Genomic DNA, 27629 nt, shown 5'->3' on the forward strand with positions numbered 1-27629 from the left:
TCTGGAGCTTGATGCCCAGCAATGAATCTCCACTGCAACAAGCATGGAATTAGGGATAGGAGCATTGGTAGTGCAGCCTGGAGCAATACATACAGGCTGACAGCAAGCGGCTGCCTGGACTGATTCATAATCCGTATGTCCCCATCTCTTGTGTGTTCCCATATATGTTTGAGGATGGTTACTCTGAAAGGAAAGGACCTAGAATTGTTGAGGAGCATGTGGAAGCTTGAAGCAAGCAAGATTTGAGTGCTAATGTTGATGTGCTCACACTGATACCTACAAATTAGTAAGGTATGGCATATTCCCATAATAGATGTACCTGCAGAGTGCTATGTAATTGTTTAACAGTGTCCCAATGTGATTATTTACTCTCACTATATAATTCACAATTAACATTTATTAATGTCAACAGACTAGTGGTGTTACATCAGTGGAGATGGGTGACAAAATGGGAGGGTACTGGATTTGGAACCAGTGTAAGTAATCTTCCTTCAATGAAGAACTTGTTGCCTCAGCTGCTGGGAGTCCTACTGGCAGACAATCCTCAGCTGTCACCACCTTCAGGGGTTGCTTCAGTTGCAGAGAACCATGTTTCCCCAGTTCACGCCCCTTCCCAGGGTGGCCCACACCCAATGTGGAGAGTCCATGTAGGCAGACCACGGAGAGAGCTATGGCTGAGAAGCCCAAATGGCTCTCACACTGGATGCTAGAGACTTCCCAGCCCAGGCATCAAACATGTGAGTCAAGCCTTAGAGGTGACCTAGCCCCAGCCATCACCTGATTGCAACTGCTTGAGAGACCCCAGGTGAGCATTGACTAGCTGATCCTAGTCAACCCTTGGGTGAGCAAAGAAATGAGCGCTATTATTTTAAGCCACTGTTTTAGGGTGGTTTGTTCACAGCTACAGATAACTGCAATTATGATTAAATTATTTTACTTCTTTCAGCCTCAATTCCTCTATCTATGGTATGGGAATAATTTTATTAAAACTTCCTGAACCTAACTCATGAGCATGTTGTGGAAATAACTTTAATAGTAATGTAAACTAGGCATTAGAGGAGCAACTTACTATAATTATCACCGTAAATCATCATTAACTTGGAAGGGATTGTACAGAATACCAAAAAAGCAGGGCTCTTAATTTCAAGGAGCAATGATATCACCTTTCAGTTCACAATCATTTGTCCTAACCACAGAAACATTTGTGGCATTATCTATGGAATTTTTTTTAATATAAATAAAGGATCTGGAATGGGAGGGGTGGAATGGAAATCAAGAAGTGGACTTAAAAATGATAATGTAACATTTACTTTTGTTTAGCCCCTCTGTATAGCTCAGATCAGCAGGCTATTTTCAAGCATATTTGTAGATGGCACAATTTTGTCCACTCCAGCTTCAAACCTGGAAACTCGGCACTTAACAGTTAGCCTCTTTTACACTCACTAAACACGGCCTGCCCCGCACCCCATCTTCTCTTTGTTTTCTTCCCCTATATAATTTGAATGCCTATATCTCCAACTAGATATGTCTTTAAAGAAACAGATCCAGAGATTTCTTTTTGTAGTTGTGCCCTAAGAGTAACTATCATAGCACTTCGTAAATAGCAGATACCTAACACGTTTTCAAAATAGATAAATATAAAATCCAACAGTGCAAATATAATTTGAAAGATAATAAAGGATCAATGAGTACTTACTACTAAGATGCTTTCCATTTAATTGAAAGTTGAAAATTCAACTATCAGTTTAACCTATTTCTTTTCTTTTTTGATTTTCTAGATTCCAAGATTTTCCCCTAGTTGCTAGTACAGTTCTCCCCTTCTCCTTGTGCCTTTCCAGGCACATTTTGAGATTGCATTTCCTGAGCCCCTTGTCATAAATAGCTGTGGTGAATTGTGAGTGTAAGTGACGTGTGTCACTTTGGATGGAGCATTTTAAATTCTGGTTCTAGGCACTTCCAGAGCTCTTGTTCCCTCTAGCAGGTATCTACAAGATTCTAGGTAGTGGCTGCTCCATTAGGCTGGCTTCCTTACTGACTAGGAAAAGAAGAAATGCCTCCTCCCTCTGCAATGGATATGTAGTATAAACAAGAAATAAGTCGTTGTTTTTAAGCCCTTGGTAATTTTTAGTTTTTTTCCCCACAGCATAATTTCCTGATATAGCCATTCTGATAGAGCACCTAACGCTTAGTGACCAGAACTGATTGATAGGTTTGGCAAAGCCTGAGAGCAGAAGAATCACAGCTCAGGTATTTCTTTCCTTTCCAGTTCTTTGTCAGTGGAATATAAATCGGTTTAGTAATTCAGCACTTAACTTGAGATGCCAACTTGTTACCGTAGAGACCACGAGTCAGCACTTCTAATGACTGAATCATATGCACACTTTAGGCTTTCCAAACTCTACATTAGATTCTGTTAAAATAGCCTATAGTATCCCAAATTTTATCTGGCATTATCTTAGGTGGATTCCCCAAAGAGTAGACTGAGACAGAGATTTGTGTGCAGTAGGTTTATTTGGGAGTGCTGTGCAGAACACCTGTGACCTAGTAAAGAAAGCAGAATTGGCCAGAGGGAGAAGCCGCACTGCGATGCAGTCACAAGGCTCCAACTGATGGCATGGGGAGCTCTTCAGATGGCCCTTTATAGTGGTCCTGGTTGAAGCAAAGGGGTTTTTGTGTCCCTGCATCAAGTCATTGGATATGGGCCAACGCAGAAGAGGAGGTGTAACTTTCAGCTGGGCAACTTCCTTCTGTGGAGGACAATGCTGGGGAAGAGGCTCAGCTGTAAGCAATCTGCAGCCAACACTCCTGGCAACTGGAGGATCTCATGCCTCTACCCGAAGGAGGATTCTGCGTGGTATGGCACAGACCCGCTATAAGAGTGGCATAAATTGCTAGTAAAATTATTGGAAGCCTGTACAGGGTTATCTCCTATCAAAGCCATTACCTCCTTGTATTGTCCCCAAATGATCTGTCCACTTGGACTGTTGTTTCCCTACCTCCAACTGTCAAAGGCATATTTTTCCTTAAGGATTCAGCTCAAATACCATCTAGGAAAATCCTCTGAGGATGTATCTCTTGATGATGTCCACAGCCATGATTTTTTTCTTCTTTTGGGCTTCCCTGGGACTCTGCACCAATCCTGTGTTACAAGTTTGCCTTATATGAGGAAAAGGTCCTTTAAGTGAATGACTGTAGGGTTGCTTCTCAAGCAAGGCATAGAGAAACTAGGATGGAAGATGGTGGGGTCGGGGGGAATAACAGGAGGGATTCCGATGCGACACTCTAGTGCCATTTGTTTTTCTGGGGTCCCACACAGATGACACTATGCCTGTGAGTCCCAGACTATCTTGTTGACCCATTTTGTGTCTTGTAAGTTAGAGTCTTCTCTCTTTTCACCATATTCTATTGATTGTTTCCCCAATATTATTCTTAAAGTTCTAGTCAAGGATTGTTTAAATGTTCCATTCTTGACTTGGCCTTATTTCAGAGCCTTAAAGGGAGAACAGATCATTTCAATTCCTTCTCAGGCTTTCTGTCCCCACTCCCCACCCGACTCTATCCGCACCCACAGCTGAATCCTGCATGGTGGTTGTGCTACTACTTATTGAGGTATTTGTCGGAGGGAGAGGGAAATGTCAGAGAGTAAAAGTCTGGGCTGTTAGGTCTAACTGTTATTTTACAAGTAAAAATCCTACCTACAGAGTCAACCTCTGATAATCTGTTTTAATTTTTATTTTGCAGGAAAGCAATTTCTTTATACTTTGAATTAAAATCATTCATATACCTATTTTATTTCCTCATTAGACCTTAATTTATTTGAGATAAAGAATAAATTTAAGAAAATCATCAGAAGCCTTAATTTCCCCATTTGCAAAATGAGTGGCTATAATTCTTCCAGGGCCCTTCCCTCTGTAGAAGTTGCTGATTTGATGTGAGTCAGCCTAAAATGATAGGATGTCACAATTCTAGAAGAGTTGAGAATACCTTATGCTCCAGTTTCCATATTAGTTTGCTGGCAGATATGCTGCCTACATCTTTTTGTTACTGTCAAGTAAAATTACTGCTCTGGAATAGAGGGCGAGAATAACACAAAGAAAGTAAAACAAAGAAATTTCACAACAGCCATCATCAGGAATTCAGGGGCAATTTGACTTACAGCAGCTTGAAATTTTAAAAGAAAAACAGAAAATGCAGTCTGTTTTTTCATTTGCTTTCTGTTTCTTCTTTAAACAAGCATACTCTATCTCCCCAAAGATTTTCCCCTAGAAAGAAAACACATTGCACAGCTTGACCTCTAATTTAAATCATAATTAAGCTTCCAGTTAATCCCCCAGTGTTCCGTTAAATCCCCTTATCCTCTTAAACAGCATGACCCCAGTTTTATTTTCCCCAGACATAAAATGCTGAATTATAGCTTATTTATGAGTTTCATGAATAAGACTAATTTGATTGCCGTTTGCAGAGAAATTCTCACCAGGTTATTACATTTCTAGATCCCATTAACTAAAAAAATATACAAAATAAAAATTATTTTAAATTAGTCTTCCAAGCAGAATCGCTGGCAACATTTCTTTCTATACAAAGAAGGCGTGGGGCTTCCCTGGTGGCGCAGTGGTTGAGAATCTGCCTGCCAATGCAGGGGACACGGGTTTGAGCCCTGGTCTGGGAAGATCCCACATGCCGTGGAGCAACTGGGCCCGTGAGCCACAATTACTGAGCCTGCGCATCTGCAGCCTGTGCTCCGCAACAAGAGAGGCCGCGATAGTGAGAGGCCCGCGCACCGCGATGAAGAGGGGCCCCCGCTTGCCGCAACTGGAGAAAGCCCTCGCACAGAAACGAAGACCCAACACAGCCATAAATAATAAATAAGAAGACGCCACCAACCAGCCCAATTAGGAAACTTTCCTCCTGTTGTCCCTGCTCAGCACTACTACCTATGCTAAATCCAACCTATTTTTTATTTTACGGGTCAAAAGAGCAGGACTGAGGAAAGTATATGGCGCTGACAGCTCCGTGAAACCAAAAGCTGTAATGTTCATATCATGATAGATTCCTCAGCCTTATGAATGTCACAGTGGTCGCTGGTGGTATTACACAAAAAGAACACTGCAAGCTGAAAAAAATTTTCAGTGTTAGATCAATGAAATAATCACCACTCTTAACTTGCTGAATCTTATAATATTGACTAGTTTGTGGATTATGTCATATAATTCAATATTTTCCAAGTCTTTATTTTTTAAATCTATTCTTTCCCTTTACCTTGATCAGAAAGCAGCAAATGAATCTCCTAAATTTATTCATATTCAACCAATATTGTCTACTATGTGCTATGTCACAAAGATATGTCACAATAGCAATATAGGTCAGAAGAAAAGTCTGGATAAAGGGTTAAGGGATTACAGAAGAGGTTGCAAATAAATCATCCAGAAATGGATAAGATTTGGGGTTACAAGTATCAGTAGAAATACACATGGGGGTAGATATGGAGAAGGGATAAGCATTTCAAGTTCAGCATGGGCAAAGATACAAAGAAGATAACAAAGAAGAGAACATCAATATTTCAGGGATGACAAAAAGTTCTTTAAGATGGCACATAGGGGCTTCCCAGGTGGCGCAGTGGTTGAGAGTCCGTCTGCCGATGCGGGGGACACGGGTTCGTGCCCTGCTCCGGGAAGATCCCACATGCCGCGGGGCGGCTGGGCCCGTGGGCCATGGCTGCTGAGCCTGTGCGTCCGGAGCCTGTGCTCTGCGACGGGAGAGGCCACAGCAGTGATAGGCCCGCGTACCGCAAAAAAAAAAAAAAAAAAAAAAAAAAAAAAAAAAAGATGGCACATAAAATGCTCCATAATCTGGCTTCTGTGTATCTCCTACACTAAATCTTGCTACTTCTTGCCTCATACATTATGTTTATCTTCTATGCCCTTGCCTGTGCAATCTATTCTGTTTATAATGCCTTTCAGTCTTCCTCTGGTTAATGTCTTTATACATGTCATCTCTATTGAACTATGGACTCCCTTGAGGACAGGCCCACATCTTATTCATCTTTGTATCCCAGAACATAGTACAATTCTCAGAATAAGGTAGGCATTCTATAAATGCCTATTGAATTCATACATTCATTCATCTATCCATTTAAAAAGGTATCGAACACTTTTTTTTTTTGTCATTGGTTGGTGCTTGGTTTACAGTAGTGAACAACAAATGACATGGTAATCTAAGGAAGAAGCTGCAGGAGATGAGTCTAGCAAAGCAGGTTGAGAATAAATTATGAAAGGCCAGGCATGCCACCTTAAAGAGGTTAGAATTAATTCTGTAGGCAATTTTCACCAAGTTTATACAGAGTAAAGAGATATCATATTTCTGATACAGAAACATATATAGTTTGTAGGACATTAGAGAGGGCAGAGACTGGTGGCTAAGTATTGTTGAAGTAGAAATTTAAGTAGGAATTTGAATAATGTAACAAGAGAGGAAACGTTGATTACACAGGGGCAGATCTTGTGGGAAAAAATCTAAGAGTGAAATCTAGTAAGAATTGAGTTGGTAGTAACAGGAAACCAATAGAGGAAGGTCAAGCAGATGTTGTGGATTTGAAATAAAAAGTAATAAGGGACCACTGTGAGAGGGAGAACAATGAAATGAGAATGATATTTGAGAAAGGGGAATGAATAATCCTCCCATAATGGAAGGGGTGTGGCAAAGCAGAAAAGCAATGAGATGAGTAGCGTTGGCTATTAACCAGTGTGGAAGTGATAAAAGCCAAGGAGAACTGGAAAAACTGAAAAAATGTGAAATAAGTACATAGACACTGGATTTTATGAGTAGTGCATGAAAATATTTTCTTAAGCACTAGTACCAGACATCTTTCTCTGTTTTTTAGGAAAAGCTAATTTGAATGTGGAATGTGAGAATCTGAAAGCAAGGTTCAGCAGGAGCAAAACAAAGATCCCTGATGTGCTTCATAAAAGGTCAATGGGAAGATCTCCTCTAGCCTGGCTGACTAAAATTCCCTTTATTAACTCATAGGAATACTGGGTAAAACATAACTATTGGCATGTAAACCATATATCAAGCACGGTAACAAAAAATAAAAAACACTTAGAAAATCCTAAGTGCCAGAGACAATTTGAAGAGCAGGCACTGACAGGCAGCCCTCCAACATTTATTTTACACTTGGCTATAGAGCTCAGAAGCCAGTGGCTGGGCTCTAATGCACAAGCACTGGCCCTTGAGCTTCACTGAGTCAGAGGAGCTGGAACTAGGCCCTTAGGTAAAACCTGGAGCCTTAAAGATCTGCCAGTCATTGGGATTGGAAAAACTCCACCTACTAGCTTGGGTAAGAGGCAAGGAAATTTGTTCTTTGCCTGGAGCTTTGGATAGGGGAATAAAACAAAAGATGACTCCTGAGCAATCAAAACCCCAGACCTGCAACAGATATAAATTTACAATATCTGTATTATTCAGGAACCATAAACTGAGAAACAATCATTTACAAATGTACCCAGATCTTTAAGAGTCAAAGAACCCTGGCAGAAACAAATGTGTAACTGGTCTGAAAGGAAGCTTTCACAACTCAGGGCATAAGAGACTCCCATAAACAAAACAACCCCATCCCAGAACAGCACCACAGGAGGAAATAAATCACTATGAGTAAGAGTCAGCCACTGCTGTAAACAGTAAGAGTTAGGAACTCAACAGCTGGAAATAGTAGAAGTACCTGAAAGAGAAGATAAAGATATTTAACTTGACTAAGGAGGCAAAAGAATAGAAATCATAATGAAAGTACAGGCAGATTTCACAAGGCACCAAACAGAACATGGAGTATTGAAAAGAATATTGTCATTGAAATGAAAATGAATGTGTCCAAGCAGATCCCACAAGTGAATGAATATAATCACCTCCTTTGCTATTCCTCATTTTAAATTATGCTCAGCTGTATTTCTTTCCAAGTTTGTCAGACAGGTTATACTTGGTGTATTCAAAATGTGCTGCTACTCAATACAATTTTGCAATCTGAACTTCAGTTCATCCCCTTGAACCAAAAATTAATCTCTCAACAAAATGAATCAACCCTTCCTTATTTCTGCAATGAAGGTAAAGTTCTTTCAGTTTTTTCCTTCTGTCCTAAATTCCAGGGAAAGAGGATTCACCCAGGTCCACAGAAGAACTACTGTAGGACTCCAAAATTAGAAAAGTGCACCCAGGGAAAGACGGTCCCTGCCAATGCCCTGGAAGAGTAGAAGACCAAGTCTTTTTCCTAGGTCTTGTTTTATGGCTTTTATCAGTGTCCTTGCTGGTGCTGCTGCCTTCTACATAAGGATGAAGACTACACTAGCCAGCCAGTGTTAAAGCTTTCAAAAGCTTTTGATACACGGTGATGAAACAAGAACAGTGCTCTATTTATACTATATCCACCCTACAGTCTATCTTTACTTCCAGCCCTAACCTCTCCACATTAGAGTGGTTTTAGCGGCTTTGTGCCTTGGTGTTCTCCACTTCTCTGTGGTGATCTCAGGGGCCAGTTGTAAGTCAGCCATTAGTGATTTCCTCAAGTCCACCTGTACTAACGGAAATTCCTTCGTGCTTCTGACGTGTTCTAAGACTAAAATTGCTCTAGATCTCTCCTTTTATAAGGAATTTTCCTTTTAATAATTACTTTTAGTAGTTAGATGTGTTTATTTTTATAACTACCCAGAAGTTCTTATCCAGCAAGTGTATTTGCATATATTTTTATCCATTTGACTTAAATAATATCAGCTAGTTATTAACTAATTAAAATAGTGTAAAGGCTAATAATGTCTGTCTTAACACTTACACTTTCACCCCAAAGAACTGCTTATCTCACAACTTGGTAAAATCCACATTAGGGTTTGTTGGCAAATTAAAATTCCTTATTCACAGTGATGAAGACGACAGAGTTGAAAAGAAATGTATATTAAGACCGAATAGAATCAATACAAGTGAAGAGCTGTGGAGTGTAGATGAAGGAATCACAGCACACAAAGATAACTGCTTGACTAAATGATGTTAGGCCTGTAATGATTGACTTATATAAGTGGGTGGGATGAGAGTAAACAAATGAATTCTTTCTTATACAAACAAAAAACTTCATAAAACTTATTCTCTTAAGTAGAGAAAGAACTTCAAAACACTGGCTCATTCTTGGTAATTCTTGGTAGTTCGACTGGTATTAAATATTGCAAAGCCAACCCGGGGCGAAGAAAACAACTTTAAATATACAACCTAAAACAGCATACTGACTGAACCATCTTTTTATACATCACCTAGGAATAGACACCACCATAGTGCACTATGAAGCCAAGCCCTTCCTAACTCATTAGTATCAATATCCTTAACTGTGAGTAAACTGGCCTTTTTTTTTTTTTTAAAGAAAAGTACACACTGATAACAGGATCTGTTATTACTAGTACTGGAGTCTATACACGAAGAGAAGTAAATATACTATTTAAGAGTACGTGCTCTGGAGCAAGACTGCGTGGGAACAAATCTCCACTGCTCCGCTTACTACTTGTAATAAGTTGCTTAACCTGTGACTCAGTTTGCTCATTTGTAAAATGAGAGCAATATCACGAATTTCATAGGGTTGCTACGAGGATTTTTAAAAGCCCTTGGAACGCAGGCTGGCACACGAAACGCAATAAATATCAGCTGTTACAAGGTGTTCCTCCTAAAATTCTCTGAAATGTTAGTTCTGCCATTGCTTATCATTCTACAGCTTTTCAGTGAAAGGAGGGGAACTCCTATTCGTCCAGCACCTATTATCGGCCCCACTCAATTTCTCCCCTGGGCGCTGCACAGCTTTGGCTGCGAGCCTATCGTCCCTTCCGGACGCTAAACCCGAGATGTAGCCGGCGAGGGGTGGAGCCAGACCGCGACCCACAGTCCTCACAAGTTCGGTCGGCGCTGCCCCAGTCCCAACAAGGGGCAGCTTCCATTTTGGACGAATCTGCGCCAGCATGGGGAGATTCCGGGGCTTCTGAAGCAGAGCGAGGAGACCGGTAAGAAGCCACCCTGCCTCCCTTGCTCACAGACCACACAGCAGCCGGCACCTGCAAGTACCCACCCCCCGCCCCCGGCCCGCGGGAAGGCAGGGCTTCCCGAACGCAGCTGCCGCAAAACCGGGCCTGAGGCGGGGCGGGGCCGGCGAGCGCGAGGCCCCGAGGCGGAGGTGCGGGGCTGTCCGAGGTGTGCCGGACGCCGAGCTCAACGTATGCCACCAGCTCCTTTAGTCCTCAGGCCCAAGCCGTCGCTTTCCCGGAGGCGCCACCGTCGCGACCTTCTTTTCTATCTCCCTGTCACTTTGGTTGTTTGATAGAAGAGAAAAATGGAAGTCAGGCATCTCTGAGGCACCAGCCAATGAAATAGGCAGAGGAGGTGGGGTCCTTTGCTCGCGCCTAAATTCAAAGGCATAAATAGTTCCTCTCCGCTGCTGAGCGCGGGCTGAGTGTTGTAGTCGCTATGGTGGAATTTGCTTCTTAGCGCCCGAAGCCGGGCAAGGCTGGCCCACTCTCCGCCCTAGTGACTAGGAAGAGCTTTGTGGGTGCCGCAAGCCCAGGCGGCCTGACGCAGCGGTGAGGCAGGTGCGTGCGCGCGGCCGGTTGGGCCTAGCCTGGCATTCCTGGCCGGAGATGGGCGTCGGGGGCTGGGGAGCCGAGGAGCAAGGGACCTCAGACTAAAGTTAGTTCTAAGGGGTTCCTGGCAGAATGGCTAGTTCTTGCCATTGAAGTAGGGCGAGGAAGTGTTGACAGAAAGGCCTGGTGAGGCGAGGAAAGAGCCTGAGTGAAAGCAAAAAGCTTCATCTCTTTATGTGGGGTTTATCTATTTAATAAATATTTACGAACCCCCCCTCGCCCCCATCCCGCGCCCTCGAGTCAGGGACTATTCCGGCATACAGCGGTGGACGTAGGCGAAGATGCTACGGAGATTACATTGTGATAGGTTGGATAGACGAGTAAATAAGTACTGTTTAGTGTCAGCTTTAAGTGCAATGAAGGAAAAAGGAAGCGGAGCGAGGGGGTGGGTAGAGGTGCTCTTTTATATAGGGAAGTCAGGAAGGACCCCAGTTAGGTGACGTTTGAGCAAAGACGTGAGTGTTGGAATGGAGAGTGAGCCATGCCAGTATCCGGGAGAAGGGCATTATGGGCAAAGGGGATGCGGTGTGAAATAATCAGCCTACGTTACCTAGAGTATGATAACGGTGGAAGATAAGCCTGGAGAAGTAAGTGGTTGGCTTCCAGGTTGAATTAATGGTTTAATTAAGTTCTAACTAGAGACTAACGCCTGTATATTTTTAAGTTAAAGAAAGATACCTTTGCATCAGAGGAAGTAGCTTGGCAAGTGGCTGTTTTATTTCTATAGAGCTGTCATTCTTATGTTTCAGTCTTCTACATTTATTATGGTTCCAGTTTTACATTCCACTTATGTGTTGTTATTTGTTTTGTACAGAACTGCTTTGTGGCTTGCTTGATTTCTAGCAGAGATTTGCCTGTCGGAGTCAGTAGTGAAAATGCACATTAAGTCAATCATTCTTGAGGGATTCAAGTCCTATGCTCAGAGGACTGAAGTCAATGGTTTTGACCCCCTCTTCAATGCTATCACTGGTTTAAATGGTAGTGGGAAATCCAACATATTGGACTCCATCTGCTTTTTGCTGGGTATCTCCAACCTGTCTCAGGTAAAGTGTAAACTTTCTCATTTATGTGAATTTAAGTTTGAGGAGCCTCGAGGGAATCCTCATTGCACTTAGAGACTATTGCCAGTATCCTCTTCATTTGCATTTTTATGTGAAATATCTTATACCTCACCACAGTCCTTTAAAGGTCGGTATTATTACTCCATATTTTAGGTGAGAAAATAGAAACTTAGAGGAGTTGCCTAAGGTTCATCTTCTTAAGATGTTTGGAGCAACACTGAAACTCAGGCATTCTCATTGCAGAGTTGTACCCTCACCCCATCCCTGCCCCCGCCCCCCCATTATAATGTCTTTTCAGGACCTTCTAATGGGATTGGATGAATAGTGAAATTCGTAGACACTGTCTTTCCTTAAATCTTTCAAATGAGCTTTTGTTAAGAAATGAGTAGAAAACAGTTCTCTTTAAGGTTGAAAAAGTCCTATGGAGAAAGGTGCCCATTTCAGGTTGTTACCCATTTTCTTTGCTCTTCTTGCTTATGAATGCCACTGCCTATCCTTGGCTGCTTAATGGATACTACATGGGTGATTTTCCGACAGCAAGAAGCACATTTTTAGTGCTATTTTGCGTAGTATGGGGTTTTGTAACTGAAACTTTTCCTTTATTTTAGGTTCGGGCTTCTAATTTACAAGATTTAGTTTACAAAAATGGGCAGGCTGGTATTACCAAAGCCTCCGTGTCAATCACCTTTGATAATTCTGACAAAAAGCAGAGTCCTTTAGGATTTGAGATTCATGATGAAATTACAGTAACAAGGCAGGTGAGTGGCTACTAAATATTTGGTTACCTAGAAACTTGCAGGTCTGATGTGCGTTTTGGCAATGTGACTACTGGAGTGCGAAAGTTTATGAGCAAAACTGATGGATCAAATACTGACTAGATTCCTTAAGAATATCTTCCTTATGTTAAATTTTGATCATGCAAATTCCGCCGTGTACCAAGAGGATTGAAAGGGATCTGAAATCCATCAGTCCAAGCACTCAACCATGCTTAAATCTTGAACCACACTTGAGTCTTCTCTCTCTGTGCTGGAACATCTGTAGCTCTTGGGATCTTTCTGTGTTCTCAGGTAACCCATTCTGTTTTTGGAAAGGTCTAATTAGAAATGTATTCCTATATATTGAGCCAAAGTGCTGTCTTCAAGTTTTACACATTAATCCTCATTTTCTTGAGAGCATCAAGAGCAAATCTAATTTATTCCGTATTTCAATATTTAAGTGTTCTGTAAGTCTGTTTCCTAAGCTAACTCTCTAGGTCTTTCAATTGATATTTAGTTGTTTATAGGTCTTTCAGTTGAATTGAATACAAATTTGCTCCAGTTTTTTATATCTTTTTTTTTTAATGCTTGGCATCTCAAATTACATATACCAGAATTGGTCTAGCTACGACAGGATTAAGCAGAATTGTTGCTTCTTTCATTTTAAGTACTCTACTTCTATTTTTCTCAATATGATGTTGGAGAGTTCATGATACGTTGTGAATTCATATCTGATTTACTAAAAATCACTGTAAATTGTTCATGTGTTATTACTTAGCCACATACTGCCAGTTCTGTATCTAAGCAGGTTTTTGAAACCAAGGGAGGACCTTACATCTGTCCCTTAAAATCTTTTTTTATTATAGTCAATGTTTTCAGTTTGTCAAAATTTTATTTTAAAAAATTCTGTTAATTCGCATTTACTCTCCAACTTAGCATTATGTAACTTAGATTTCCCTCGCTATTTTACTTTTTTTTTTTTTTTTTTTTTTTTTTTTTTTGCGGTACGCGGTCCTCTCACTGTGGCCTCTCCCATTGCGGAGCACAGGCTCCGGACGCGCAGGCTCAGCGGCCATGGCTCACGGGCCCAGCCGCTCCGCGGCATGTGGGATCTTCCCGGAACGGGGCACGAACCCGTGTCCCCTGCATAGGCAGGCGGACTCTCAACCACTGCGCCACCAGGGAAGCCCTCCCTCTCTATTTTAATGAAAGCCTCTGGTTGAAAAAAAAAAAGGGCGGGGGATTGACTAGATTGGGACAGAATCCTGTTCTCTGTCATTAAGCATCTATCAAATAATAACCCTTTAAGGATTTTAAGTAAGTCTGCTACTAATCTACCCCAAATTCCTGTCCTCATGCAATCCATATGCCTGTATCTTCACCATAATTTTGTTATAAAGACTGTCTCAAATTACTTATGGGTAAATTAGGACTGTTGTTCAAATATATTAATAAGTGATCTACCACCCTTATAATCCTGTCAGGGAAAAGGAGTGAATTAATATTTATTTAATATTTATTAAGTGCTTAATGTGTGCTGGGCATTGTTGAATGCACTGGGAAATACAGATAGAAAGAATGAGAAACATACCTTGTCTTTAAGGACCTCAAAATATGGGTGAGACAATCATACCCAAAAAATGATAATGCAAGTGCTGTAGTAGAGTGTGAACAAGCTGGTATCTAGTATAAGTTGTTCCTATTAAACCCATGCCGAAGTTCCATGGTTACTCTTTTTCTTTCAAGTATTTACCAGTCCTGTCTTTTACTAATCCCTTTTAGCATCTTGACAGGGATTGATATTAAACTATTTGCCTTTCATTTTCAGTATCTGACTTCTTTTCCTTTGGAAATCAAAAGGGAGGAAGAGGGCTTAACCTCTGAGTATGGAAAATTGTAGAAAGAGGGTGATCAGGGATAGAAACTACAATCTACACATACTTGGAACCATGAAGCTAGAAGGGCCCTTAGAGACCTAATCCACTGCAGGGGAGGTTAGGAGGCTTGTGCTTGGTTACGTAACTAGTTAGTAAAAGTCCCTGGATTAGAAGCCAATTATCCTGACTCAGTCTCATATTCTTTTTGACCATGTCACACTTTCTTTATTATTTACCCTATATTGATTTTGTTTACCATTAGTTGGACAGAACAAACATGAAAAATAATGTATTTGGGAATTTATCATCATAGCACAAGATGTGTGTGTTCATTTATATCTTTTAAAATTCTTTCCTTTTTAGGTGGTTATTGGTGGCAGAAATAAATATTTAATCAATGGAGTAAATGCAAACAATACCAGAGTACAGGATCTCTTTTGTTCTGTTGGCCTTAATGTTAACAACCCTCACTTTCTCATCATGCAGGTATTTCGTTTGTGGTCTTTATATCTCTTTCATAATAGTTTTGACATCTTTTATTTTTTAACTTATAAGAGAAGTGCTTCTGTTTGGATTTTTCATTTTTTATTTTACTATTAGCCTGCTGTTTGGGCACCTGTTAAGAAATGTGGGTTAGTTTTTTGTACTTACGTGGTCTAGTATATTATATACATTTGAATTTTGAAGAATGTCTGGAAGGAATTTTCTTTGACTTATCTTGGAGGGCCATTGTTCCAAAAAATCAAGAAATGTTCAATAATTATGCTAACATTAATTTATATACTTACCTGTCTTAGAATTGGAAACTTCTACATCATTAATATTAACTGTTTCGGAAATATGGTCGAGTTAACTTTGTATCATTTAATAACATGTAATTTGTATCACTCATGAGAAAGTGGGTAACAAAATTCTAGAGTTATAAGCTACCTTTGGTCTCAACTATAATAAAAGAAACATCTTTTCATGTAGGTGGAAGAAATAACTCCCAAAAGATTGGTGTATTAGGATACAACAGCTTCAGTGCAGATAAACATGTATGTCTTAGGTTATTCTTTCTGTATTTTGTTATTATCATAGTAAGTTTGCCAATTTTATTTTCAGGGCCGAATTACAAAAGTGTTGAATATGAAACCTCCAGAGGTAAGAGTACTCTTTAAGGACAGTAAAAATAGTAATTATAGCTATTGTCTTAATCTTCTAGGTAATCAATTTTTTTAACATAATTTTTTCCATTATTAAAACTCTTGGAAACATTTAAGAATGATAAGTAGAGGAAATAGTTTTGTTTTTTAATATTTAACACTGTGCCCCGTTTTTTTTTTAAGTTATGTAACAAACCTTCTGAGCCTTACTTTCCTCATCCATAAATTGGAGCCAATAATCCTTACCTCAGGGTCTGTTCTGAAGATTAAATGAGAATCCTTAAAAGAAGTAAAAGAAAAGTCTTAGGACCTTATTAAGCAAAATTTTTAAAAAATTATTTTTTTAATTGAGATATAATTCATAAAGTAGTTTCAGGTGTACAACATAATGATTCTATATATATATACATATATTTAATATATGTATATATCACAAAATGATATAAGTCTACTCAACATTTGTCACCACACAGGTAAAATTTTTTTTTAAGATGAGAACTGTTAAGATTTATTCTGTCAGCACTTTTCAAATATGCAGTACAGTATTACTAACTGTAGTCACCATGGCATACATTACATCCTCAGGACTTAGAGTTTGTACCTTTTGACTGCCTGTACTCATTTTGCCCACCACCCTTTCCCCACCTCTGGCAACCGCCAATCTGTTCTCTGTACCTGTGAGTTCACTTTTTTTTTTTTTTTTAAGAGTTTACATAGAAGTGAGATTATACTGTTTTTGTCTTTCTGTGTCTGACTTAATTTACTTAGCATAATGCCCTCGAGGCCCTACCCATGCTGTCACAAATGGCAGGATTTCCTTTTTGTACAGCTAAATAATACTCTATTTATTTATATATATAAATATCACATATTCTTTATCCATTCATCCATCAGTGGACACTTAGGTTGTTTCCATGTCTTGACTATTGCAAATAATGTTGCAGTGAACATGGGAGTGCAGATGTCTTTTCAAATTCGTGTCTTTGGTTCCTTGAGATAAATGTCCAGAAGTGGAATTGTTGGATATGGTAGTTCTAGTTTTAATGTTTTGAGGAGACTTCATGCTGTTTCTCATAGTGGCTGCACCAATTTACAATCCCACAAACAGTGCACAAGAGTTCCCTTTTCTCCACGTCCTCACCAGCACTTGTTATTTCTTGTCGTTTTGATAATAGCCATTCTGACAGGTGATATCTCATTGTGGTTTGGATTTACATTTGCCTGATGATTAGTGATGTTGACCATCTTTTCATGTACTTGCTGCCCATTTGTATGTCTTCTGTGGAAAGATATCTATTCATACCCTCTGCACATTTTTTTCATTTAATTTTTTTCTATTGAGTTGTATGAGTTCTTTGTGTATTTGGTTATTAACCGCTTATATATATGATTTAGAAATATTTTCTCCCATTCAGTAGGTTGCCTTTTCATTTTGTTGATGATTTCCTCTGCTGTGCAGAAGCTTTTTAGTTTGATGTAGTCCCGCTTGTTTACTTTTGGTTTGGGTGCCTTTGCTTTTGGTGTCAAATCCAAAAAAAAATCATTGCCAAGGCTGATGTCTAGGAATTTTATGTGCCCGATACAGTATTAAAAGAAATTTTGCCTCTATAAAGTAGCCTTTCTCAACTGGTGTTCCATGTCAGCCTATAGAAAAAGATTTGAGTGAAATTAATTCATTACATACAATGGATTGCTTAGGACATTAAGACTTAATTTTCTCTTAGAGCCCCCTTGAGAAGAGTTGGTACGAAGGAATGAATGTTTTGTATAAGAGCAAAAGCTCTTTTGGTATTTTTTTTCTATGGAGAAGAAGTAAGAAGACGACTGATAATTGATAATACTAGTCTGGTTTGACCAGAGGTCATGCTTATTTTCTTTAGATAACATCTTAAGGGAAAACTTCTAATTCAAAACCTGTCAAATACATAGAAATCAAAATGGTTTTCAGAGAAATAATCCTCTTGAGATAGGGATTGATGGTGACTAGAAGCTTCTGAAAAAGGAGTGCTAGCAAAATTGTCCTACTTACAAAATTGTAATTAATATTTGCCTTTTTCAGAGTACTTCTCATGAATTATTTTACTTCATGTTTACTTCTCAGCAATGTTGTGAGATATTATCAGTACTCTGCAGAAGAAGAAACAGAGGCACAGAGAAAATTAAGTTACTTTCCCAAGTTCTTAAAGCATGTGCCACAGTTGGAATGCAGACGTTAGGCCATGCTTCATCCTTGTAGGAACAAAATGGCTGAAGTCTCACTTGGTACAATTTTAAGTAGAAATTTCTAAAATGAAAACTGAATGTTGTTAGCCTTTACTTTCTCTAAGACTCATATTTGAAGGAAAAGAGGAGGAAGGAATTACTGGCTTCAGTTTTAAAGGAAATGCACTCTGGAACCTCAGCGTGGCATAAAGTTTGATTTTAGAATTGGAGTGAAGGCCAGAAATGTTTCTTGAATGTTAGGGTTATTAGCTAATATGCACAATTTTATGTACTTAACTTTTATGATCCATAATTTTGTTAAGATACTTAGGTTAAGGCATTAAATAATATCCTTAATGTAAATTCCAATGAGACTCATTGTCTTGGATTCTTAAAACATTAATACAATCGTCTTTCCAGATTTTGTCCATGATAGAAGAAGCAGCTGGAACCAGGATGTATGAATACAAAAAGGTAGCTGCCCAGAAGACTATAGAAAAAAAGGAGGCTAAGCTGAAAGAAATTAAGATGGTAATTAAATTTATATAAAATATTTTGAGAGAAGAGAGTACTTTTGCATTTAGAGTTTCTCTGCTGTAAAAAGGGAAATTCTACCACACCCCCGCTCCGCCCAGCCTTAGTTCAGTTTTCCTTAGTCTTACATCCTACTTCTCCCTTTTAAATTTCTTTAATGGTACTTCACATACTGAAAAATATGATCTTCCTTTATTTTCCAGATACTTGAAGAAGAAATTACTCCAACCATTCAGAAATTAAAAGAGGTATGTACTATATATGTGAGGACAGCCAGCTAGAATGTTTCTCAAAATTGGTGATGTATCGACGATCATACACATGGGGATGAAATGTGTACCACTTCTCAGGAATTATTCTGGCGGATGAGATAAGGCGTTAGAGTTGGTAGTCCATACTTAGCCTTCTGCTTATAGAGCACAGTGTACTTCATATCTATTAAGCCATAATGGTTTTGTAAGTAGATTGCCTGTCTTAATCTCAGAAAATATGCCAGATTTTAATTCTTTGTTGAAGAGAAGTCTAAATTTTCCTGTACCTTTAGAATTGAATGGAATAATATTTCATAAAGATATGGCCCTCTCAGTGACTTTTCTTGGTAGAGTGAATAACTTCTTGGATAAAAGGGGGCTGTCATTATAATTGCTGCTGTCAAGGCAATTGGTAAACGAAAGGTATTGAAACAGATGACTGTTTTCTCTATAATCTTTGCAGCTTCTGACATTGTAATTAGTGTTTCAGTGAAAGAATGTGTTTATAGCACATTAGTTTTAAATTATGTATTTAGGAATTTATTAAATGTTCATTAAAGTTTGATATTTCTCAAGCTCTCTTCTGAATCCATATAGTAGCATAGACATTATTGGAAAAACTGAAAAATTGTGATCTTGAAGGTTCTGCCTTTTGTATGTATGATTTAGTAGAAAACACTAGATCACGAGTTTAAACCTAGATGTCATGTTTGATTTTGACAAGTTCTTTCTAAATCTAAAAATATGGAGTGGTCATTTAATCACCCTGAATTTGTTTCTTCAAGTTAGGAACTTTTTGTTATTTTGTTACTTTGTCCCAGTAGGTCCTAACGGGAATCAAGTTTAGTAATGTGTGAGCAAATACTTATAAATAGTTACATGAATGAATGTTGGGTGGGCATCTTGGTAATACTACTACAAAGTACATCTAACAGTGCATCATTCATGGTTGTGTAGGTTGTATTTATATAGACTTCTTATTACTGCCAGTCTGTGAATCTTAGGTCTGCATTTCTTTGTTAATCCCAACTGCCTGATTATATTTGAGAAGAAATAACCACATTCACTAGAGATGGTATTATGCTATCTAACCGTAGTTCTAATGTTATTTAAAGCTTTCTAAAATTTATAATCCATGATCACTCAGTTTAAGACAAAATCCATTATATCATGTAATGGGAAATTGTATACATGTTGCTGTATTTTGATTCTTTCCAAATTTGTTTAAAAATATGAATTTTGAGTTATACTTTACTGGTGATTTCTCTTTCAGGAAAGATCGTCCTACTTGGAGTATCAAAAGTTAATGAGAGAAATAGAACACTTGAGTCGTTTATATATTGCTTATCAGTTTTTGCTGGCTGAAGATACCAAAGAACGCTCAGCTGAGGAGTTAAAAGAAATGCAGGATAAAATTGTGAAGCTTCAAGAAGAATTGTCTGAAAATGATAAAAAAATAAAAGCACTTAGTCATGAAATAGAAGAGTTGGAAAAAAGAAAAGATAAGGTCAGGCATATATGTAAGAATAGAATATACACTGAAAAAGATATTAAATTATATATTATACAGTAACTATTTAGGATTTACTGGGCATTGTCTTCTGTATCGATTTCTTAAAGTATAATAATGAAATAGCTTATAAAAAGTCAATAATTTATGTAGAAATTATACAAGAAAAGGGCATCGTGAACAAATTTTTAAGTACATTGATTGAACTGGGTGCATTTGATTATAGGAAATTGGAGGTATACTCCGATCTTTAGAAGATGCTCTTGCAGAAGCTCAGCGAGTTAATACTAAATCTCAGAGTGCCTTTGATTTCAAGAAGAAAAATCTGGCAAGTGAAGAGAACAAACGCAAAGAGCTGGAAAAAAATATGGTAGAGGTAAGCAAACGAGAAGTGTAATTTAATTCTAGTAGTATACATTTATCCATTCTGTTAATATTTATTGAGTGTCTGCTATGGATCAAGGGTAATTGTTTGGGGTAGGATGTAGCAATGGACAGAACACCTTGTGGGTCTTTGTTCCAGTGAGGGAAATGATGATAAAGATGATAAATAAGTGAAAAATATCATATGTTATATAGTGATAACTGATGTGGAGAGAAAATAAAGCAGTGGAGAGGGTTGTAGTATAGGGGACGGGGGTAGTTTGGGATTTTAAATTGGGTAGCCATCGAAGGTCTCATTGGCAGGGCTGTATTTCATTAAAGACCTGTAGGAGGTCAGAGAACAATGTAGATAAATTGGGAGGCTGTGGGGAAAGATGTTCCAGGCAAAAGAACAGCAATTGCCCCAAGTGCCTAAGGTACTGGAAAAGTAAAGAGATAAGTGTAGCTGGTTATCACTAAGTAGTAGAAATGCAGAAAGGTAATGGGGTGTAGGATCACATGTGATTTTGCAAAACATGTGAAGGACTTTGACCTTTATTCTGAGTGGCATGGGAAGCTGCTGGAGTTGGCTGAGCAGAAGCATGACGTTTTAATATTTTAATAGGACTATTGCTGTTTTGAGGATAAACTAAAAATAAATGGAAGAAGCAGGGAATCCAGGTAGTAGGTGTCCAGGTGATAGCCCTTGGATAAATGCTATAGAAGTTGGGATATTAGAGAAGTTGTGGGAATTTATGTGTATTTTAAGGATAGGTCCAGCAGACAGACCCAGTAGATTTTTTTTTTAATTGAAGTATAGTTGATTTACAATGTTGTGTTAATTTCTGCTATACAGCAAAGTGACTCAGTTATATATATATACTTTTTCATATTCTTTCCCATTATGGTTTATCACAGGACATTGAATATAGTTCCTTGTGCCATACAGTAGGACCTTGTTGTTTACCCATCCTATATATAATAGTTTTCATCTGCTAGTCCCAAACTGCCAACCCATCCCTTCCCCACCCACCTCCCCCTTGGCAACGACAAGTCTGTTTTTTATGTCTGTGAGTCTTCCTGTTTCGTAGATGTGTTCATTTGTGTCATGTTTCAGATTCCACGTATAAATGGTATCATATGGTTATTTGTCTTTCTCTTTCTGACTTACTTTGCTCAGTATGATAATCTCTAGGTCCATCCATGTTGCTGCAAATGGCATTATTTCATTCTTTTTAATGGCTGAGTAATATTGCATTGTGTGTGGGTGTGTGTGTGTGGGTGTGTACATACACACTACATCTTTATCCATTCCTCTGTCCATGGACATTTAAGTTGTTTTCATGTCTTGGCTGTTGTAAGTAGTGCCAGCAGATTGGTTTTTGACTGTGAAAAAGGACTGAAGGATAACTCCAGAGATTTGTCTTTGACAGTGTGAAATATGGTTACCATTTGTTGAGTGGAGGATAATAGGCTTGAGGAGCCAGTTAGACATCTAAGTAGAGATGTTGGTTTGATAGTTGAATATATGAACCTTGAATCCAGGTTGAAAATACAAATCAAAATACATATGCTGGCATGCCCCAGGGCTAGTGCTCAGACTTCTTTTATATACACTCATTTCTTAGGTGATCCTGTCCAGCCCTATAGCCCTAAATACCGTCTATATATTGATGCCTTTCAAATCAGTAATTAGCCTTGACTCCTTCTTTGAAGGACTCATTTGTCAAGCTATTTAATTGACATTTTTATATGGATGACTTTAGAAGTCTAAAACTTAACATAACCAAAATAGAACTCTTGAATTTTCCCTACCTACCCAAACCTGCCTGAGTTACTGAATTTTTCTCATGTAAGTAAATGATACCACTATTAACCTAGCTGTTCACTCCAGAACCTGGAGTCCTCCTGAATTTTCCCTTTTCTCTCAAACTCTATGGTATCTAGTTCATCAACAAATTCTGTTGACTCTAAAAGTATATCCAGAATACAGCCACTTTTCACACCTCCTTCACTGCTAACCTGGTTGAACCCATCACCTCCCAGGAGGGATACTCAGTAGTGTCCTTAATAGTTACCTTGCTTTCACTTGCTCACTGTGCTCCAACCACAGTTCCTCTAACACCCAAGCATATTCCTCAGAGCTTGCCAAGTATGCTGTCCCCCTAGTATTAGCATGATCACTCCTTTTGTTTCATTTAGGTTTCTGCTCAAAATATCATCACAAAAGGCCTTCCTTCATCATTCTTAAAACAGTAGTCCCATCATTTCTTGTCCCTTTACCTTGCTTTAGTTATTTGTTTACTATGTCTTCCACCTTAGAAATGTAGACTCCCTGAGGACCCTATGTCTTTAATGTCTAGAATAATGCCTGGTACATATCTAATAAATATCCAATGAATCATGAATTAAGTGAGCCAAAATTTCTGGTCACTTTCATGTAAATATGACTAGATTTTTTTTTCTTTTTTTTTTCTTTCAGTGCTGGTATCTTACATAGCATTAGATACCTGGTTACTAGAACTTAAAAGGTATTAAGTGTTAGTAATGCTGTTCCCATAATTATTTAACACTTAAATTTATGGCCTTTAATAGCTTATATTTTCCTATTCATGCTCTTAATCCTAAAATCTCTACTTTGAAGCTTTGGGTAGGGTGGTTATTATTTCAATTTTATAGGTTTAGAACTTGATTTTTAGTTTTTTCAAGTGGTTTGTTTAAATTTGCAATGATGTTTTAGTTCACTGTCTCCCAGATTTGACTATAACATATGGAATGAAAGTATTATTAGGATAAGAGGTACATTTATCCTAAAAACTGAGAAAGGCTGAATTTCAAAATGGGAATAAAGTATAAAGTTATGATGGTTAAATTACCATGTTCACTTCAAATTGCTGTGAAATTTGATGACATAAAGGTATATGTGTTTAAGAAAATGGATGGTTTTCTAAAATATAATACTTTCCAATCTGAAACTCTTCCTAAAGGATTCTAAAACTTTAGCAGCAAAGGAAAAAGAGGTTAAAAAGATGACAGATGGGCTGAGTGCCCTTCAAGAAGCAAGTAATAAAGATGCTGAAGCTTTGGCTGCTGCACAGCAGCACTTCAATGCTGTTTCCGCTGGCCTGTCCAGTAATGAAGATGGAGCAGAAGCAACTCTTGCTGGTCAAATGATGGCCTGTAAAAATGACATAAGTAAAGTTCAGACAGAAGCCAAACAGGTAAGTATAGACAGTAAGCACTATGTGATTGCAGTTTTTTAAAATTTTTTTATTTTCATTTTTTTTTGAGAAGCTCCTTCACATTATGCTTTGGCAGTTGTTATAAAATGTTGAAAATAATCAGATCAATATCAAGGAACTTTTTATTGTTTACTATATTCTGTCACTCTTTAGCACCTAAAACAATGAAATTCAAATATGTTGATTGCTAACTGTTGACAATGTTAGTTTAAGATGTTATAAAACGTAAAATACCTTTATAGATTAATTGAAATTATAAGTGCCATAAATGCTCTGTTCTGCTTTCAGCATTGTATGGAATATTTGAGGTTAGTTTGTTTTCATCTTTTTGCTATTTTATTGACATAAAATTGAAGTTTTAAGCTTTAACAGGAAAACAAAAATGTCTTCATTTCTATGTCTACCACACTTAGTTCTTTAAAACTTTGTTTCTGAAACTTTGTAGTATCCTCCTTGGAAGTATCTCTACCTCCCATTTACCCCCATTCCAGTCTTTGGTTTCCCTACTCTGATTTCATAATCTTCAATGGCTTTTCGATCTATAAAATGGTTTTCATATTTGTTTAGATAGTTGTGCAGCTTAGAAGTGCTATGAACGCAGGAGTTTTGATGGCAGAAAGAAAAAATGTATATATACACACGCACATTCTTTTATTTGTTTTTTAATGGAGGACTCATCTTTAAAAATATACACAGATGTGTGTGTATTAATCCCATTCAAGGTTTTCTATTATATATTTGCAACTTTTTCATTCGAAGATTATGGTCACAAAAAAGGTGATGGTCAGTTTTTTTTTGTTAACTTATTTTATATTGGGAAAAGTCCACCATTCAGTTTTAAAGGAAGTATACAGTCATTTAGATCTTAGAATACTAGTTCATGGTTTTAAGGAATAGTGCTCAATTATATAAACTAGCATTTAAATATCAGACTTATAGCTTTTAAATTTTTCTGTCAGTTTAGCTTCCTTTTCCTGTATAATTTTATTTCTCATTGTTCAATACAGTTGTACAGTTAATTATACAACACAAATATACATAAATACAAACATGCATATCTAAGTGGAAAAGGAGGGAAGAAAGTGATAGAAATAGCTTTCTATTTTGTTTTTAATTTAACCAGCTAATGATAGTTATTCTTTGATATAATTTTTGAGCTCATTGATATCAGTTTTATAAATATTAAAAATATGGACTTAAATTGCAAATTATTTAATGATTGGAGCTTTTATTCATTTATATTCTGAGTAGTGTTTTGAGGTGAAAACATTGGGAAATGATCTATTGAGATGTTGATCCAAGTGACCAAACAGTTACATTTTTAAGGCTGATGTCTCTTAAAGCAATCTGAGTCTGTGGCCATTTTATCACTAGCACTGTTTGCCTCATACAGTCTGTTACATTTTTCTGTTATAGGCTCAGATGAAGTTGAAACATGCCCAACAAGAATTAAAGACTAAACAAACAGAAATTAAGAAGATGGATGGTGGCTATAGGAAGGATCAAGAAGCTTTAGAAGCTGTGAAGAAACTTAGAGAAAAACTTGAAGCCGAAATGAAAAAGCTAAATTATGAAGGTTGGCCTTTAAAGATGTTAAATCATTAGGAAGTAGTGATTATTGATAGAAACTTCCTTAAATAAAGGAAATAGCAAGTAGGAAATATTTTATCCCATTAATATTAATGGGTGTTAGTATAGGAATTATTTATAAATATAGTCACAAAAAATAAGTATAAATCAACCCTTTGAATTTTTGAAAGCTCAATGCTGAGAATTTCCTGCTTCAGTCACTCTGAAGTGCCACTTGAAAACTCAAAAATGTTATTTATATGTTTCTACATTAGTAGGTATCCAATTCATATGTTGTTTCTTGGCATGAAAATGGTGTTATGTGTTGGAAATATGTCTACTTGACACTTGATGGAAATCTGAATGTCAAGCATGCTTTTATTTAATACTTACCAGAAGTTTGTATTTTGCTTTTAGAAATGCTTTGGAAATAGAGGTTACTAATATTTTCCTTAAAGCAGTAGAATATTTGAGTTTTTAAAACTTGGTTTCAATCTACTTATGACTTATTGTTCAGAAAACAAGGAGGAATGCCTTCTGGAAAGGCACAGGCAGCTATCTCGTGATATCAGTAGATTGAAAGAAACATATGAAGCTCTCTTGGCCAGATTTCCCAATCTTCGATTTGCCTACAGGTAAGAGAGCTAAACATTGAATTCTAACATCATGGTAATAACCAGGATATATTTTTGTATGAAAATTATTGTAAGCTGCTTTTCCTTAATTGATACATTTTCCTTAAATGTGTTTATTGAATGTTTCAGATTTGTAGGCAGGGGAAATTCTTGTGAAATTTAAGGCTACTAATGCCACTAATCTTAAAACCAAAATGAGGGGAATTTAATCTCAGTTGGAAAGTTCCTTTAAAGTTATTATATCATTAATATCAAATAACTGTAAACATTAACATTTTACAGTTTGTTTTACTCTATGGTTCTTTTTTTATGAATACTTAATATATGTATTACAAAGATTAGAACATCAAAGTTATTTTTGTTACATTGAAAAAATATATACTGAAAGATCTTTCAATTGATTTTAAAACAATAGTCAAGTGTATAGTAGCATACTGTGTAAAGAAACCAATGTACCTACCTTAATTAAAAAAGGCTTTATTACTAAAAAATACTATCAGCTGACAGTGCAGGGTTGCCATAAACCTTCAATTTGTAAAAAGCAAAACAAAACAAAAAACAGCAGTATTTGTGAAACACAATAAAAGGTATGCCTGTAGCTGGCTAGTCATCTGAGACATTTGAAAATTTTTGTTCCATTAAAACTATATGATTCTTGTGCTATTACTTTATTGTCAGAAAGAGCTCTTGACTACTAAAGTACAACTTTTTCTATTTTCTTATCTAAGATTAATTTTTGTCCACTTTTCTGTTTTAGGGATCCAGAGAAGAACTGGAATAGAAATTGTGTGAAAGGACTTGTAGCTTCACTGTTTAGTGTGAAAGATACTTCTGCAACCACAGCTTTAGAATTGGTGGCTGGGGACCGACTCTACAATGTTGTAGTAGACACAGAGGTAAATTGATTTTCATGAAAGAAAAGCTATAATTGCTGTTTAGCTTGAAAAATCATGTGTTCCTAGTAGAACTGGGTACTTTCTTGATGTTTTAAGCTTCTCCTAAGGCTGGATGCTTATCTTTACAGGGTAAAACTATAGAGTTAATGACTTTTTAATTATGTTATTGATTATATTTGATTAACTGTATTCCGTTCTTTATTATGGCTGAGTAATGCTAACTCAGGAGCCCAGAATGCATATTATCGATCTTAGAATTTTGATCGTTCAGGATAGTAGGCATTCAGCATTTATTTGATTATGGATTCCTAAACTTGCACTCATTCCATTTAAATGTTCTCTGTCATTAATATTTTTTTCATTTCTAATGCACAACGTTTTAGGTTACTGGAAAAAAGCTACTAGAAAAGGGGGAATTGAAGCGTAGATACACTATAATTCCACTGAATAAAATTTCAGCCAGACGTATTGCTCCAGAAACTCTGAGGGTTGCTCAGAATCTTGTAAGTCTTTTTTATATGCTTTATCTGCATCTCACTTTTTTTTTTTAATTACAGGACATTAGCTTTGTCCTTTGAAGTAAATTCGGATTTAAATCATATATCAAAGCACAAAATTTTGTTGTGATACCATGCTTAAAAAAGTTAAGATACCAAAGAGAGTAAGTTGGCTTTTGTGAAATTAGATGGAGAGAGAATAGAAATGTTGGAAGACTAAAATACCCTTTGATATTTTAAAGTTGTAGTATTAAATGTCCTTATTTTATTTTTTAAATTTTTATTGGAGTATAGTTGATTTACAATGTTGTGTTAGTTTTAGGTGTACATCTACGTGATTCAGTTATATATATATATATATATATATATATATATATATCCATTATTTTTCAGATTATTTTCCCATATAGGTTATTATGGAATATTTAGTAGAGTTTCCT

At 37.3% G+C, this 27629-nt stretch overlaps 1 protein-coding gene across 4 annotated transcripts in view; it reads left to right on the forward strand.

Annotated features, from left to right (window-relative positions):
- The first annotated feature begins 9890 nt into the window (after positions 1 to 9890).
- Positions 9891 to 27629, forward strand: part of SMC2 (structural maintenance of chromosomes 2) — a 51945-nt gene continuing 34206 nt past the window's right edge. For 2 of the 4 annotated variants that reach the window (XM_004318099.4, XM_033858350.2), the window contains exons 1-14: positions 10443 to 10601; positions 11467 to 11695; positions 12322 to 12471; positions 14709 to 14831; positions 15450 to 15488; positions 18113 to 18223; positions 18430 to 18474; positions 19751 to 19984; positions 20214 to 20363; positions 23338 to 23571; positions 25009 to 25168; positions 25679 to 25796; positions 26554 to 26692; positions 27076 to 27195. In XM_004318099.4, the coding sequence (XP_004318147.2) occupies positions 11528 to 11695; positions 12322 to 12471; positions 14709 to 14831; positions 15450 to 15488; positions 18113 to 18223; positions 18430 to 18474; positions 19751 to 19984; positions 20214 to 20363; positions 23338 to 23571; positions 25009 to 25168; positions 25679 to 25796; positions 26554 to 26692; positions 27076 to 27195 (1791 nt within the window). In that variant the 5' untranslated portion in view covers positions 10443 to 10601; positions 11467 to 11527. Of the gene's footprint in view, positions 10020 to 10442; positions 10602 to 11466; positions 11696 to 12321; positions 12472 to 14708; positions 14832 to 15449; positions 15489 to 18112; positions 18224 to 18429; positions 18475 to 19750; positions 19985 to 20213; positions 20364 to 23337; positions 23572 to 25008; positions 25169 to 25678; positions 25797 to 26553; positions 26693 to 27075; positions 27196 to 27629 lie in introns of those variants that run through there. The other 2 variants (XM_019948978.3, XM_019948981.3) reach the window with 2 other exon arrangements.

This window comes from Tursiops truncatus, chromosome 6 (assembly GCF_011762595.2).
Source record: "Tursiops truncatus isolate mTurTru1 chromosome 6, mTurTru1.mat.Y, whole genome shotgun sequence".
Lineage (NCBI taxonomy): Eukaryota > Metazoa > Chordata > Mammalia > Artiodactyla > Delphinidae > Tursiops > Tursiops truncatus.